Source organism: Scyliorhinus canicula, chromosome 1, assembly GCF_902713615.1.
Source record: "Scyliorhinus canicula chromosome 1, sScyCan1.1, whole genome shotgun sequence".
Lineage (NCBI taxonomy): Eukaryota > Metazoa > Chordata > Chondrichthyes > Carcharhiniformes > Scyliorhinidae > Scyliorhinus > Scyliorhinus canicula.
This window is the reverse complement of record NC_052146.1, coordinates 169220060-169236098: the sequence shown is the minus strand read 5'-3', so window position 1 is coordinate 169236098 and position 16039 is coordinate 169220060. Positions and strand designations below refer to the sequence as shown.

Here is a 16039-nt window from a genome sequence, read left to right as displayed (position 1 = left end):
TGGTGGCCTGAAATGCATATGTTTTAATGCAAGAAGTATAACAGGTAAGACAGATGAACTTAGAACTTGGATTAATATTTGGAACTATGATGTTGTTGCCATTACAGAGACCTGGTTGAGGGAAGGACAGGATTGGCAGCTAAACGTTCCAGGATTTAGATGTTTCAGGCGGGATAGAGGGGGATGTAAAAGGGGTGGCGGAGTTGCGTTACTGGTTAGGGAGAATATCACAGCTGGACTACGGGAGGACACCTCAGAGGGCAGCGAGGCTATATGGGTAGAGATCAGGAATAAGAAGGGTGCAGTCACAATGTTGGGGGTTTACTACAGGCCTCCCAACATCCAGCGGGAGATAGAGGAGCAGATAGTAGACAGATTTTGGAAAGGAGTAAAAGCAACAGGATTGTTGTGATGGGAGACTTCAACTTCCCCAATATTGACTGGGACTCACTTAGTGCTAGGGGCTTGGACGGGGCAGACTTTGTAAGGAGCATCCAGGAGTGTTTCTTAAAATAATATGTCCAACTAGGGAAGGGACTATACTGGACCTGGTATTGGGGAATGAGCCCGGCCAGGTGGTAGAAGTAGGGGAGTATTTAAGGAACTATGACAACAATTGGCATTAAAGAAACAATTCAGTAAGTTTTAAAGTGCTGGTGGACAAGGATAAGAGTGGTCCGAGGGTGAATGTGCGAAATTGGGGGAAGGCTAATTATAACAATATTAGGCAGGAACTGAAGAACCTAGATTGGGGGCGGATGTTTGAGGGTAAATCATCATCTGACATGTGGAAGGCTTTCAAATGTCAGTTGAAAGGAATTCAGGACCGGCATGTTCCTGTGCGGAAAAAGGATAAATACTGCAAATTTCGAGAACCTTGGATAATGTGAGATATTGTAGGCCTCGTCAAAAAGAAAAAGGAGGCATTTGTCAAGGGTAGAAGGCTGGGAGCAGACGAAGCCTGTGTGGACTACAAGGAAAGTAGGAAGGAACTTAAGCAAGGAGTTAGGAGGGCTAAAAGGTGTCACGAAAAGTCATTGGCAAATAAGGTTAAGGAAAATTCCAAGGCTTTTTACAGGTACATAAAAAGCAAGAGGGTAGCCAGGGAAAGAGTTGGCCCACTGAAGGACAGGGGAGGGAATCTATGTGTGGCGCCAGAGGAAATGGGTGAGGTACTAAATGAATACTTTGCATCCTTATTCACCAAAGAGATGGAATGGTGGCTGTTGAGTCTGGAGAAGGATGTGTAGATAGCCTGGGTCACATTGAGATCCAAAAAGCGGTTGGGCGGTCTTGAAAAATATTAAGGTGGTTAAGTCCCCAGGGCCTGATGTGATCTACCCCAGAATACTGAAGGAGGCTAGAGAGGAAATTGCTGAGGCCTTGACATAAATGTTTGGATCCTCACTGTCTTCAGCTGATGCCCCGGAGGACTGGAGAACAGACAATGTTGTTCCTTTGTTTAAGAAGGGTAGCAAGGATAATCCAGGGAACTACAGGCTGGTGAGCTTTACGTCAGTGGTAGGGAAATTACTGTAGAGAATTCATCGAGACAGGATCTACTTCCATTTGGAAGCAAATGGACGTATTAGCGAGAGGCAGCATGGTTTTGTGAAGGGGAGGTCGTGTCTCACTAACTTGATAGAGTTTTTCGAAGAGATCACAAAGATGATTGATGCAAATAGGGCAGTGGATGTTGTCTATATGGACTTCAGTAAGGCCTTTGACAAGATCCCTCATGGCAGACTGGTACAAAAAGTGAAATCACACGGGATCGGGGTGAGCTGACAAGATGGATACAGAACTGGCTGGGTCATAGAAGGCAGAGAGTAGCAATGGAAGGGTGCTTTTCTTATTGGAGGGCTGTGACTAGAGGTGCTCCGCAGGTATCAATGCTGGGACCTTCGCTGTTTGTAATAGAAATGATTTGGAGGAAAATGTAACTGGTCTGATTAGTAAGTTTGCAGACGACACAAAGGTTGGTGGAATTGCGGATAGCGATGAGGACTGTCAGAGGATACAGCAGGATTTAGATCATTTGGAGACTTGGGCGGAGAAATGGCAGATGGAGTTTAATCCGGACAAATGTGAGGTAATGCATTTTGGAAGGTCTAATGTAGGTAGGGAATATACAGTGAATGGTAGAAGAAAAGAAAAGAACAATTACAGCACAGGAACAGGCCCTTCAGCCCTCCAAGCCTGCGCCGATCCAGATCCTCTATCTAAAACTGTCGCCTATTTTCTAAGGATCTGTATCCCTCTGCTCCCTGCCCATTCATGTATCTGTCTCGATACATCTTAAATGATGCTATCGTGCCCGCCTCTACCACCTCCACCGGCAATGCATTCCAGGCACCCACTACCCTCTGTGTAAAGAACTTTCCACGTATATCCCTTAAACTTTTCCCCCCTCACCTTGAACTCCTGACCCCTAGTAATTGAGTCCCCCACTCTGGGAAAAGCTTCTTGCTATCCACCCTGTCTATACCTCTCATGATTTTGTGGACCTCAATGAAGTCCCCCCTCAACCTCCGTCTTTCTAATGAAAATAATCTACTCAACCTCTCTTCATAGCTAGCGCCCTCCATACCAGGCAACATCCTGGTGAACCTCCTCTGCACCTTCTCCAAAGCATCCACATCCCCCTGGTAATGTGGCGACCAGAACTGTACACAGTATTCCAAATGTGGCCGAACCAAAGTCTTATACAACTGTAACATGACCTGCCAACTCTTGTATTCAATACCCCTTCTGATGAAGGAAAGCATGCCGTATGCCTTCTTGACCACTCTATCGACCTGCGTAGCCACCTTCAGGGTACAATGGACCTGAACACCCAGATCTTTCTGTACATCAATTTCCCCAGGGCTTTTTCATTTACGATATAGTTTGTTCTTGAATTGGATCTTCCAAAATGCAGAACCGTGCAGAGTATTGACAGTCAGAGAGATCTAGGTGTACAGGTCCACAGGTCACTGAAAGGGGCAACACAGGTGGAGAAGGTAGTTAAGAAGGCATACGGCATGCTTGCCTTCATTGGCTGGGGCATTGAGTATAAAAATTGGCAAGTCATATTGCAGCTGTATGGAACCTTAGTTAGGCCACACTTGGAGTATAGTGTTCAATTCTGGTTGCTACACTACCAGAAGGATGTGGAGGCTTTAGAGAGGGTGCAGAAGAGATTTACCAGGATGTTGCCTGGTACGGAGGGCATTAGCTATGAGGAGAGGTTGAATAAACTCGGTTTGTTCTCACTGGTACGACGGAGGTTATGGGGCGACCTGATAGAGGTCTACAAAATTATATGGGGCATAGACAAAGTGGATAGTCAGAGGCTTTTTCCCAGGGTAATTACTCGAGGGCATAGGTTTAAGGTGCGAGGAGATTTACGAGGCAAGTTTTTTTACACAGAGGGTAGTGGGTGCCTGAAACTCGCTGCCAGAGGAGGTGGTGGAAGCAGGGACGATAGTGACGTTTATGGGGCATATTGACAAATACATGAATAGGATGGGAATAGAGGGATACGGACCCCGGAAGTGCGAAAGATTTTAGTTTAGACCGGCAGCATGGTCGGCATAGGCTTGGAGAGCCGGAGGGCCTGTTCCTGTGCTGTACTTTTCTTTGTTTTTTGTAGTGGCAGCCCTGAGAGTGTGGGGACAGTGGAGGCAGCACATGGGGTTAGAGGGGGCGTCGGCGTGGGCACCGATATATGATAACCACGGGTTTGCCCCGGGGGGCTGGATGGGGGGTTTTCGGAGCTGGCAGCGGGTAGGGATCGAGAGATTTGGGGATGTCTTTATTGATGATGGTTTCCCGAGACTGGAGGAGCTGGATGAGGAGTTTGAGTTGCCAGGGGTGAATGGGTATCTGCAGGTGAGGGATTTTGTGCAGAGGCAGGTTTCGAGCTTCCCGCACCTGCCGCCCCAGGGGCTACAGGATAAGATGAGGTCGAGAACAAGAGTAGGAGAGGGGAAGGTCTCAGAGACCTGTAAGGAGCTGATGGAGTGGGAGGGAGCCCCGATAGGGGAGGTGAAGAGAAAGTGGGAAGAAGAGCTGGGTGGGGAGTTGGAGGCCGGGTTATGGGAGGAGGTCCTGAGGAGAGTGAATGCATCCTCCTTGTGCACCAAGCTCAGTCTGGTACAGTTTAAAGTGGTCCACAAGGCACACATGACTATGGCCCGGATGAGCAGGCTCTCTGAGGAGGTGGAGATAGGTGTCGGCGCTGTGCGGGAAACAATGTCCATATGTTTTGGGCTGAGGGGTTTGTTGACGTCATGTCAGAGGTCTTCGAAATGAGGGTAGTTCCGAGTTCAGTGGTGGCGATCCCCAGGAGCCCAGGGGGGGTGGGAGAGAGGCCAACGTCCTGGCCTTTTCCTCCCTGGTGGCCCGGAAACGGATCTGCCTAGGGTGGAGGGATTCGGATCCCCCGAAGTCGGGGATGTGGGTTAGTGACGTGGTGGGGTTTCTCAGACTCGAAAAAAATTAAATTTGCATTGAGGGGAGATCACTGCAGGGGTTTGCTCGGAGGTGGCAGCCGTTCATCGACTTCTTTGAGAAAAATTAAGCTGTCGGGAGGGGCGGGGGGCTTGGGAGAGACGAGTAAGGATTGGCTGGGGAAGGTGACATTGTTTGTGTAAGCCATGTTGGCAGGGGCCTGTGCCCGGGGGTGGGGTGGGGGTTTGTTGGTTATATTGTGTTCTTGTTTCTGTTGAACTTTAATGTTCAAAATTGTTAATTATAAATGCCTCAATTAAATATTTTCTAAAAAAAGTGTGTGGGGATTTGAGTGCTAATATGCAGCTGCAGCTTGTCAGCCTCTCGGGTGTCAATCCCGACCCAGGCGAATTCAAAACCGTTTTTCATTGGAATCGCTCGTGCTATCCTCATAGCTACAAATCTTTATCCCTGGAATCATTCTTGTGAATTTCCTCTTCAGTGTCTTCGCATCCTTCCTAAAGTATGGTGCCCAGAACTTGACACAGTACTCAAGATGAGGCTGAATTAATGTCTTATACAAGTTCAACCTCACCTTCTTACTCTTGTACTTAATACTCCAATTAATAAAACCTAGGAGACAATATCCCACTTAATAAAACCTAGGAGACTATGTGCTTTATTAACTGCTCTCAAAATTCCCTGCCACCTACAATGACTTATGTACATATACACTTTGTTCCTGCACCTCCTTTAGAGTTTCTCCCTTTATTTTATACTGTCTTTCCACATTCTTCTGCCAAAGTCAATCACCTCAGGTGATTTGTATTTGTATTGGACTTCATCTGCAACTTGTCTACACAATCCACTGTGTTTTGAAGTTCAGGACTGCCCTCATCACAGCTGACAATATTTCCAATCTTCGTATCATCTGCAAATTTTGAAATCATGTCCTGAATACCACAGTCTCGGTGATTAATATATATCAGAAAGAGCATGAGTCCCAACACTGACCCCTGCAGAACTCCGTTACAAATCTTCTTCCAATCTGAAGGACAACTATTTATCACTACAATTTCCTGTTACTCAGCCAATTTCTCAACCAAGTGCTAACTTTCCCTTTCATTCAATGAGTTAGAATTTTACTCACAAGTCCGTTATGTGGCACTGTATCAAATGCCTTTTGAAAGTCCATATACACCACATCAACAGTGTTACCGTTACCAACCTTCTCTGTGACCTCCTCAAAAAACTCCGGCAAGTTAGATAAACATGGTTTTCCCTAAATTAATCCATGCTGGCTTTCTTTGATTATCATACACGTGTCTAAGTGACTATTGCATTTATCCCAAACTATATAGTTTGCCCACCACTGAAGTCAAACTAACTAGTCTGTAGTTGCCGACGTTATTCTTGCATCCCTTTTTGAACAAGGGTGTAACATTTACAATTTTCCAGTTCTCCAGCACCACCCCTGTGTCTAAGGAAGACTGGAATTATCACTGGTGCCTCTAATTTCTACACTCGCTTCGCTCAGTACCCTTGAATGTTTCTACTACCTTCTCCGTCTCAATTGTAAATTCTCCTAGTGTACCAGTTACCTCTCTCACCTTGGCCTGGGGAATATCTTCCTTTGTAAAGACAGATCACATTTCCCACATTACATAATTTATCTGTGTCCGTTTGCAGGCTGTACACTCCTCACAGCTTGCTTTCCTACATATTGTTGTATCATCTGAAAGTTTAGCCACAATACAGTTTGCCCCTTCATGCAAATCATTAGTATAGATCATAAATATCTTGGCACTGCTCCCTGCGGCAGTTGAATGGTTACAGTTTGGCAACCTGAAAAGGACCCATTTATCCTGATTCGTTTCTCTTTTTTAAGAAAAAACTTCCAATTAAGGACCCTTACCCTGCACGTCTTTTGAGTTGTGGGGGTGAGACCCATGCAGACTCGGGGAAAATGTGCAAACTCCACGCCAACATTGATCCAGGGCCATTATTGAACCTGGTTCCTCGCTGCCATGAGGCAGCAATGCTCACCACTGCATCACCATGCCGCCCTTTGACTCTGTTTCATGTTAGTTCGTCAATTCTCTATCAATGTTAATTCCCAGCACATGAGCTCTACTGCAGTAACCTATGTGGCACTTCAAAGAATTGCTTTTGGAAATCCAAATACATTTGGTCCATGGGATTTGTGCATCTTTAGTCCTATTAGTTTCCTATTTATTGTTATCCTGTGTACTTTTTCACAGATTCAGAAGGTCACTTTGTCATTTTAAAATTTGCACAATATGCTGCACTGATCAATGAGAGGAAAAGTGATTGACTATTTTAAGTTCCTCTCTCCCTTTTCATCCCTCCCCCCTTTTCATCCCTCTCCCCTTTTCTACCATTCTTAGGGGTGTTTTTTGTGTGTTCTACTGTTAAGACAGATACAAAATTCTTGTTCCCAGCCTCTGCCTTTTCCTTGTTTCCTCTTATTGATCAGTGCAGCATATAATTTTTTGTGTAAATTTTTAAATGGTATAGTGACCTTTTAGAACCTGTGAGAAAAAAACACGAGATGACAAACAAATGTTCTTAAGTGGCCAACATGAGACCTACCAGATGTCTGCCTGAAAAAACAATTTGGTCACATGATTGTTTAAAAATATTGCCCTACTTATGTGTGGATCTAAACATGAGTATCTTAAAAATAGGAACCAAATCATCAGTGAAAGGTTTTAAGTTATTAACGCTATGTTGAAATCTGCCTTTGCTTTGTTGTTTAACTGATTCTAGAATGAAGGGTCATGTTGTGTAAGTCATGAAATGCACACCAAACATCCCAATATAACATGCAATTGATGGGCACTTGCCGTGTTGTTGTCCCATTGTTTCCCCCAATCTGTAACCTCACTTTGGTCAGTGTATTTTTCTGATTTCATTTCAATTGCGATGCACCAGCCATGATGATCCAAATGGCTAACTTCTGTGGGGTATCATTCCATGTCCGAGTCCCTGAGCTCTTTGAAAATCTGAATGTGCCCAAGTTCCTTAGCTTGCTTCAGGAAGCACCAGTCATTCGATGGAGTGGCAGCCTTACTGTAATGATTTGGTTTTCTGTAAGACTGATCTATGTAAGAGCATCTGAAGATCAAAGATTGACGTTACAATTTATTTAAAGGTTATTCCTGTACCCGGTGCTGAACAGTTGTTGTTGGTGGAACTAGTGCGATCCATTAGTGTAATGAGGGCTGAGACTGTTATGCAGACAGTGAAGGAAGTGTTAAAACAGCCGCCGGCCTCAACTAAGGAGAAGGTATGTTGAGTATCAATTTCAAAAACGTTAGTACGGTTTAATGGTTTATTATTTTACTTTGTTGCTGATCACAGATCATTTGAATCACTGCTTTTACCACGTTTTAATATCAAGCGAAAACTAGCCAGAGCCAAAAACCATAGCCATTATATCAGAACTATAGAACAATGAAACACAATCTGTTATTTTTCTCTGACTACATGTGAATTTTGTCAGCTTATCATGACACAACTAGATACTCTTTGCCTTCTCTTACAAGATAATCAATAGCAATCCCTATAAATTAAAATTGTGTGCCAACAGTATGCACTCTTATCCACTGTAATCCTAACTTGTTATTTCTCCTTTTGTGCTTATCATTTCTCTTACAGATTTAACAGCTTGACGTATTTTTAATATCAATTCTAAGTTTTTTAATAGGATGTCCGTTAATCTTTCATGCTTCACCCTGTTAAATGCTTCCTCATAAATTGTGAGGCATACTTCAAACATAATATTAAAGACACAAAATGCTGGCAATACTCAGCTGGTCAGGCAGCATCTGTGAATTGAGAAACCGAGCTAACATTTCACATCAATGACTTTTCATCAGAACTGCAAGTTGGAGATGTAAATGTTTTTAGGCAAATACTGAGACAAATAAAGGATGGGAGTGGGGTGGGGTGGGGGGGGGGGGGGGGGGGGGTGGAAAGCAGGAGTGATTAAATTATGAAAGGGATGGACCGAGAGGAACTCTCAATGAAAACTGAACCATTATTAGCCTCTGTTTTCCAAAAAACAGAAATGATTTGGTTATGGTAAAGAGATTGAGTAGTGAACATTTCTCTTTTTTTCCTCCCTATACTACAGCATTTGTTTAAATGACAAAAAGTTATATTTTTAGCACAATAAATGTAGCACTAAGTGAAATCCTAAGAATATAAGTTCAGAACATATCAGGTGACATGAATTTAAAAAGTACATTAAACAAAGTAATGTACTATGTTCTAAAAGAGGGAGTTTCTATTAGATCATGGATGGACAGCTGACAGAAATTCCTTTCAATTCTTGTGTCATGTGGGAACTTTAGGGCACTTCATGTGGCTTTGGGACTATGTGTGTAGGAAGTTCCTCCAGATACTTGACCTTTAGGTTTCCAACCTTCAAGTGGGTAGTTGGAGTCACTGCGCAGCATTAGGAACGTCGAGTGCTTCCTGGGTTGTACCTCATTTCCCCGGCATCAGATTCACCAACATCTCCTTCCTAGTTGGACAGGGCAAGGAAGTTTGCCTGGACGCTTTCCAGAAATTCCTCCCATTCCTTACCTATACGTAATGACAGTTCTAAAGACATGTACAAGCACAAAGTTGCACCAAAGTCCAGCTGTTTCTCTGTTAAAACATTCTGCCTGACATGCTGAGTTTTTCGAGAATTTTCTGTTTTAATTTCAGATTTCCAGTGTCTGTTTTCTAATTAATGTCTTATCCATCTTATTTGAGTCTTTAGGTTGAATTGTAAGTAGTCCATGTTCGATTTGGATTATTTTCTGTAGTGTACACCAATCTCTCTCTATTCCCCAGCTTCTCTTAGAATATCAGCATCATTGCTTCTCGACCTTTTGGCTCAAATCTGGTATGTCTCTCTTGTGGGGACCATGAATTGGATTCAATTTGAATTTGAATTGGTTTTTGGAGCAGGCAAGGAGCTGGATTAGGGGTTTCCCCCCTGACCATACTCTGAACCCTGGCTTAGTAACTCAGAAAAAGTTTTTTAAAAATTGTTTTTAAAAAGATCATCTTTCTCCAGGTGCTTGATATTATACTCAACCTCTACATAATGATGTACATTGTTTGTTGCTCATGTTATCTGTTTGATGGGGTGGCATGGTGGTGCAATGATTAGCACTGCTGGTTCGATCCTGGGCCCGGGTCACTGTCCATGTGGAGTTTGCACATTCTCCCCGTGCCTGTGTGGTTCTCACCCCCACAACCCAATGATGTGCAGGCAGGTGGATCAGGCAGGCCATGCTAAATTGCCCCTTAATTGCAAAAAAAAGAATTGGGCACTCTAAATTTATTTTTAAAACGTTATCTGTTTGGTGGTTATTTGGCAATTGAATGTAGTGCAATACTCCTTTGTACAATGGAACACCTGTGGGCACTGGAGACGTGGTAAAGGCATGTGGCAGTCACTGTGTGGTGATGACCAAAGGTTACTTATTGTTCAAAAATGCAAGAACATTGTATTTCAAATTAAACAATTTGTATTAACAAGTGTTTTGTGTTTCAGAAACAGCTTCCACTAGAAGTTTGTATGCTGCAGTTTTTCTATGCATACGTACAAAGGTAAAATGCTTCAATTGTAATGTGCTTTAATTGTGTATACTATCCAGAATGTCACAGAATGGAATTCATAAAATATCTACAGTGCAGAGGTAGGCCATTCAGTCCATCAAGTCTGCACCGACACTCTGAAGGAACACCATACCATAGCCCACTCCCCAGCCCTATCCCCGTAACACCACTTAACCTGCACATCTTTGGACACTTAATGGCAATTTAGCACGGCCAATCCACCTGCACATCATTGGACTGTGGGCGGAAACCAGATCCGGCACCCGGTGGAAATCCACGCAGACGTGGGAAGAACAGTCACCCAAAGGCCGGAATTGAACCGGGATCCCCAGCAATGTGAGGCAGCAGTGCTCACTGCCATACTCCCTCTTCACAAATTGTAAATGTCCATTCATAATTTATGGCGCGCAAGTCAGTTTACCTGATGCAGGACTTCAGTTTAATCCAGTCACATTAAAGCCATGTGAAAATCGAGTTTTAAGAAGGCTGTAATGTGCCAGCAATTTATCAGATTTTCATTAACAAAGTAAAAGCAATGAATCTGGATTATGTATCTGAATATGGTGGCATCATGGTTGTGTTGGTTCAATTGTAAGGGGAATAGATCAGCATTTCTGTGGTCGCAAATGAGACTCCAGGATGGCATATTACCTCCCTGGTGCTAGGGTCAAGATGTCTCGGAGCAGTTGCATGACATTCTGGAGGGGAGGGTGAACAGCCAGTGGTCATGGTACACATCGGTACTAACGACATAGGTTAAAAAAAGGATGAGGTCCTAAAAGCAGAATACAGAGGGTTAGGAAGAACGTTGAGAAGTCGGACCTCAAAGGTTGTGATCCCAGAATTACTATTAATGCCACATGCTAGTCAGAGTAGAAATGATAGGATATATAGGATGAAAAACAATGAAAATGAAAATCGCTTATTGTCACGAGTAGGCTTCAATGAAGTTACTGTGAAAAGCCCCTAGTCGCCACATTCCGGCGCCTGTTCGGGGAGGCTGTTACGGGAATTGAACCGTGCTGCTGGCCTTGGTCTGCTTTAAAAGCCAGCGATTTAGCCCAGTGTGCTAAATCAGCCCCTAAGAGATGGTGTGAGGGGGAGGTTTCAGATTCCTGGGACATTGGGATCGATTCTGGGGGAGGTGGGTTCAGTACAATCTGGGCAGGACCCGGACTGATATCCTGAAGCAAGCATTTACGAGAGTGGTTGAGGAGGCTTTAAACTAAAATGGCAAGGGGACAGGAAACTATGCAAGGAGCCAGAGGGGACGGAAACAAGGGCAAAAACAAATACACAAAGGGGAATAAGAGTGATGGGCAGAGAAAACAAGGACCAGATTCAAACAGGGACGTAGTGAAAAAAATATTGGGAGAGAGAAGAGTAATGTTAAAAAGACAACTTAAAGGTTTTGTGCCTTAACATGTGGAGAATTTGCAATAAAGCAGATGAACTAGAACAAAGAAGAACAAAGAAAATTACAGCACAGTAACAGGCCCTTTGGCCCTCCCAGCCTGCGCCGATCCAGATGCTTTATCTAAACCTGTTGCCTATTTTCCAAGGATCTACTTCCCTCTGTTCCCCGCCCGTTCATATATCTGTCCAGATGCATCTTAAATGATGTTATCGTGCCCGCCTCTACCACCAACTAATAATAATAATATAACCAACTAATCACGCAATTAGACATAAATGAATATGATATAATCGGGATTACAGAGACGTGGCTGCAGGGTGACCAGGGATGGGAATTGAATATCCAGGGATATTGAGAAAGGACAGACAAAAAGGAAAATGTGGTTAGGTGGTAGTGCTGGTTAGAGAGGAAATTAACGCAATAGTGAGGAAGGATATTAGCTCTGACACTATGGAATCAGTATGAGTAGAGCTGAGAAACACCAAGGGGCAAAAACATTAGTGGGCTTTGTAAATAGACCCCTAAATTGCAGTGGTGATGTTGGGAATGACATTAAACGGGAAATTAGAGGTGCATGCGATAAAGGAACATCTGTAATTATGAGTGATTTTTAATCTGCTTATGGATTGGGCAAATGACTGTAGAGGAGAAATTCCTGGAGTGTATACGGGATGGTTTTCTGCACCAATACGTTGAGGAACCAATTAGAGAGCAGGCCATCCTAGACTAGGTACTGTGTAATGAGAATGGAATCATTGGTAATCTTGTGTGAGACCCCTTGGTGATGAGCAACCATAATATGATAGAATGTTTCATCAAGATGGAAAGTGAATTCGTTCATTCTGAGACGAGGGTCCTGAATCTTAATAAAGGAAACTATGAGGTATAAGGCGCAAGTTTACTATGATAGTTTGGGAAATGTTACTTAATGGCAGGCATTCAAGAAGCGCATGGGCGAATTGCAACAATTGTTTATTCTGCCAGGCACAAAAGTAAAACAGGAAAGGTGGCCAATCTATGGTTTACAAAGGAAGTTATAGATAGTATTTGATCCAAGGAAGAAGCATACAAATTGGCCAAGAAAAACAACAGGTCTGAGGATTGGGAGCAGTTTAGAATTCAGAAAAGAAGAACCAAGGGATTAAGGGGAAAATAGAGCATGAGAGTAATCCTGCAGGGAACATAAAAACTGACTGGAAAGATTCTATAGATACATGAAGAGAAAAAGATTGGTGCAGACAAATGTAGGTCCCTTACAGTGAGAAACAGGGGAATATATCATAGGGGACAAATAAATGGCCGAGCAACTAAACACATACTTTGGCTCTGTCTTCACAAATGACACAAATCAAATAACAGAAATGTTGGGGGACACAGTGTTTGATGAGAGGGAGGAACTGAAGGAGATTAATATTAGTAGAGAAATGGTGTTGGGGAAATTGATGGGACTGAAAGCTGATAAACCCCCAGGACCTGATAATCTAATCCCAGAGTACTTAAGAAAGTGGCTCTAGAAATGGTGGATGCATTGGTGGTCATCTTCCAGAAATTTATAGACTCTAGAACCGTTCCTCCAGAATGGGGGGTAACTAATGTAACTCCATTATTTAAAGGTAGTGAGGAAACAGGGAATTATTGATTAGTAAGCCTGACGTCAGCAGTGCGGAAAATTCTACAATCCATCATCAAACATGGATTTATGAAGGAGAAATGATGCTTGACAAATCTGTTGGAATTCTGTGAGGATGTAACCAGTAGAGTTGACAAGGAGGAGCCTCCTAGTAGATGTGGTATATTTGGACTTTCAGAAAGCTTTGACAGAATCCTGCATAAGAGATTAGTGTGTAAAATTAAAGTGCATGGGTTTAGCGCTAATGTGTTGTGACGGATAGAAAACTGGTTGGTAGACAGGAAGCAAAATAGGAATTAACGGGTCTTTTTCAAATTGGCAGGCAGTGACTAGTGGGTTACCGCAGGGATCAGCACTAGGACCCTAACTATTCATAATATATAGTAATGATTTAGATGAGGGAACAAAATGTAATATCGCCAAATTTGTAGGAGACATCACGTTGTGTGGGAGGGTGAGCTGTGAGGAGGATGCAAAGATCCTACAGTTTGAGTGAGTGAGCAAATCAATGTCAGATGCAGTATAATTTGGTGCAATGCAAGGCTATCCACTTTGGTAGCAAAAATAAAACGGCACACTATTATCTGAATGGCCACAAATTAGGAGAGGGAAATGTGCAAAGAAACCTGGGTGTCCTCGTACACCAGTCACTGAAGGTAAGCATACAGGTACAGTCGGGGGTAAAGAAGGGAGATGTTATGTTGGCCTTCATAGCGAGAGGATTCAACTACAGAAGCAGCAATGTCTTGCTGGAATTTTACAGGGCCTTGGTGAGGCCGCACTTGGAATATTGTGTGAAGATTTGGTCTCCATATCTGAGGAAGGATGTTCTCTCTACAGAGGGAGTGCAGTGAAGGTTTACCAGACTGATTCCTGACGTTGGTTAAGATTGTATTCGCTGGAGTTCAGAAGAATCTCCTAGAAACCTATAAAATTCTAACAGGACTAGACATGGTAGATACAGGAAGGTTGCTCCTACGGTGGGTGTGTCCAGAACCAGGGGTCACGGTCTGAGGATACATGGTTGACCATTGAGGACAGAGATGAGGAGAAATTTCTTCAGTAAGAGTGGTGAGCCTATGGAATCTGTTACCACAGGAAGTAGTTGAGGCCAAAAACATTGCATGTTTTCAAACAGCAGTCAGATATAGCGCATAGGGTCGAAGGGATCAATAGATATGGGGGGAAAAGCATGATTGGGCTATTGAGTTGGATGATCATAATGAATGGCGGAGCAGGCTAGAAGGGCCGAATGGCCTCTTCCTGCTCTTATTTTCTATGTTTCTATATTAATAGATTAATAATCTAGGGGCTGGTGATTTGCCTACGTGAGTTCAAATCCAACCATGGCTGGGAAATTTAAATTCAATTGATAAAATAAAATCTGGAATAAAAATCTGATTCAGTAGTAGTGATCATGAAACTTGCCTGAATTAATATTCTCCTTTAGGGAAGGAAATCTGCTGTGCTTAACTGGTTGGGCCTCTGTGACTTTGGAACCAGAGCAAAGCAGTGGACTTTTAACTGCTCTCTGAAATTGTCTAATAAGCCACCATATTGAAGAAAGTCACTCAGCACCATCTTCTCAAAGGCAGATGGCGATGGACAATAAATGCCAGCAACACCCACATGAAGAATGTATTTAACTTTAAATAAACTGAAAATATTCAGCCAGTCTGGCACCATTTATGGAACGAGAACAGAGTTAACATTTCAAGTCTGTATGACTCTTCGTCAGAGCTAAAGAAGGGGAGGGAAGTGATGGATTTCTGACTCTTAAGAGGGGGTGGAGCAGGTCAGGGATATGTGTGAGCTCGGAGAGATTTGACAAAGATGTCATGGAACACAAGAGAAAGATAGTGTTAAAGCCTAAAGTAAATGCTGATAGTGTCATAAAAAATAAGATAGTAGAACAAGGGACAGCACTCTGAAAGCAAAACTAAAAAACAAGGGACAGATGGCCATGTTTGGGGGGTGGGGGGCATTGGGACAAAGAAAATTGGATTAAAACACGGTGGGGGGGGGGGGGTTAAGATGGTTCGTGGAGTTGTTGAACTCAGTGTTAAGTCGAAAGGCTGTAAAGTGCCTAATCGGAAGACGAGGCACTATTCCTCCAGTTTGTGGTGGACTTCATTAGAACATTGCAGCCGGCCAAGGATGAACAAGATTCGGAGTTGAAATACCCAGCAACAGAGTCATTGTGGAATAAAAGTGTGTTTTGGGGGGGGGTTAAAAAGTAAATTAGCAATGAAAAGAGAGAGTTTAAAAACATTGATCAATAAAATTTAGCGATATTAACCTTGGATTTGTGGCAGATGTGAGGATGGCATCAGTTGACTGCATAAGGACATAGGAAGCCTAGTAGAATGTGCAAACAAATGGCAGATGAAATTTAATAGAGCGAAATGTGAGGTGTTACACTTTAAAAAAAGGATAGGGAGAGGAAATGTACACTAAAAGGCATAGTTCAGAAGAATGTACAGGGACCTGGGGTTTCATGTGAAGTTGCAAGACATGGAGCGAGTAGTTAGTAAAGAATATAGGATCTTGAACTTCCTTAATAGCAGCATTGGGTATAATGCATGGAAGTTTTGATTGACATTTATAAAGTTCTGATTAGGCCACAGTTGCAACCAGTTCTCCTCACCATCCTTTGGGAAGGATAGAAACTAGGAGCAGGAGTAGGCCATTCTGCCTTTTGAGCCTGCTCTACCATTCAATATGATCATGATTGATCCTCTATCCCAATACCATATTCCTGCTTTCTCCCCCTTGATGCCATTAAAATCTAAAAAACTATCTATCTCTTTCTTGAATACATTCAGTGACACTGCCTCCATAGCCTTCAACAGGTTCTTTGAGTCTCACCAAGGCCCTGTATAACAGTCGGAACATAAAAACATAGGAATTAGGAG

At 43.1% G+C, this 16039-nt stretch overlaps 1 protein-coding gene across 8 annotated transcripts in view; it reads left to right on the top strand.

The window, feature by feature from the left end:
* Positions 1-16039, top strand: part of dop1a (DOP1 leucine zipper like protein A) — a 283413-nt gene that overhangs the window by 209420 nt on the left and 57954 nt on the right. For all 8 annotated transcript variants that reach the window (XM_038802463.1, XM_038802473.1, XM_038802504.1 and 5 more), the window contains 2 exons: positions 7610-7744; positions 10013-10068. In XM_038802463.1, coding sequence (XP_038658391.1) covers positions 7610-7744; positions 10013-10068 — 191 coding nt within the window. The remainder of the gene's footprint in view (positions 1-7609; positions 7745-10012; positions 10069-16039) is intronic.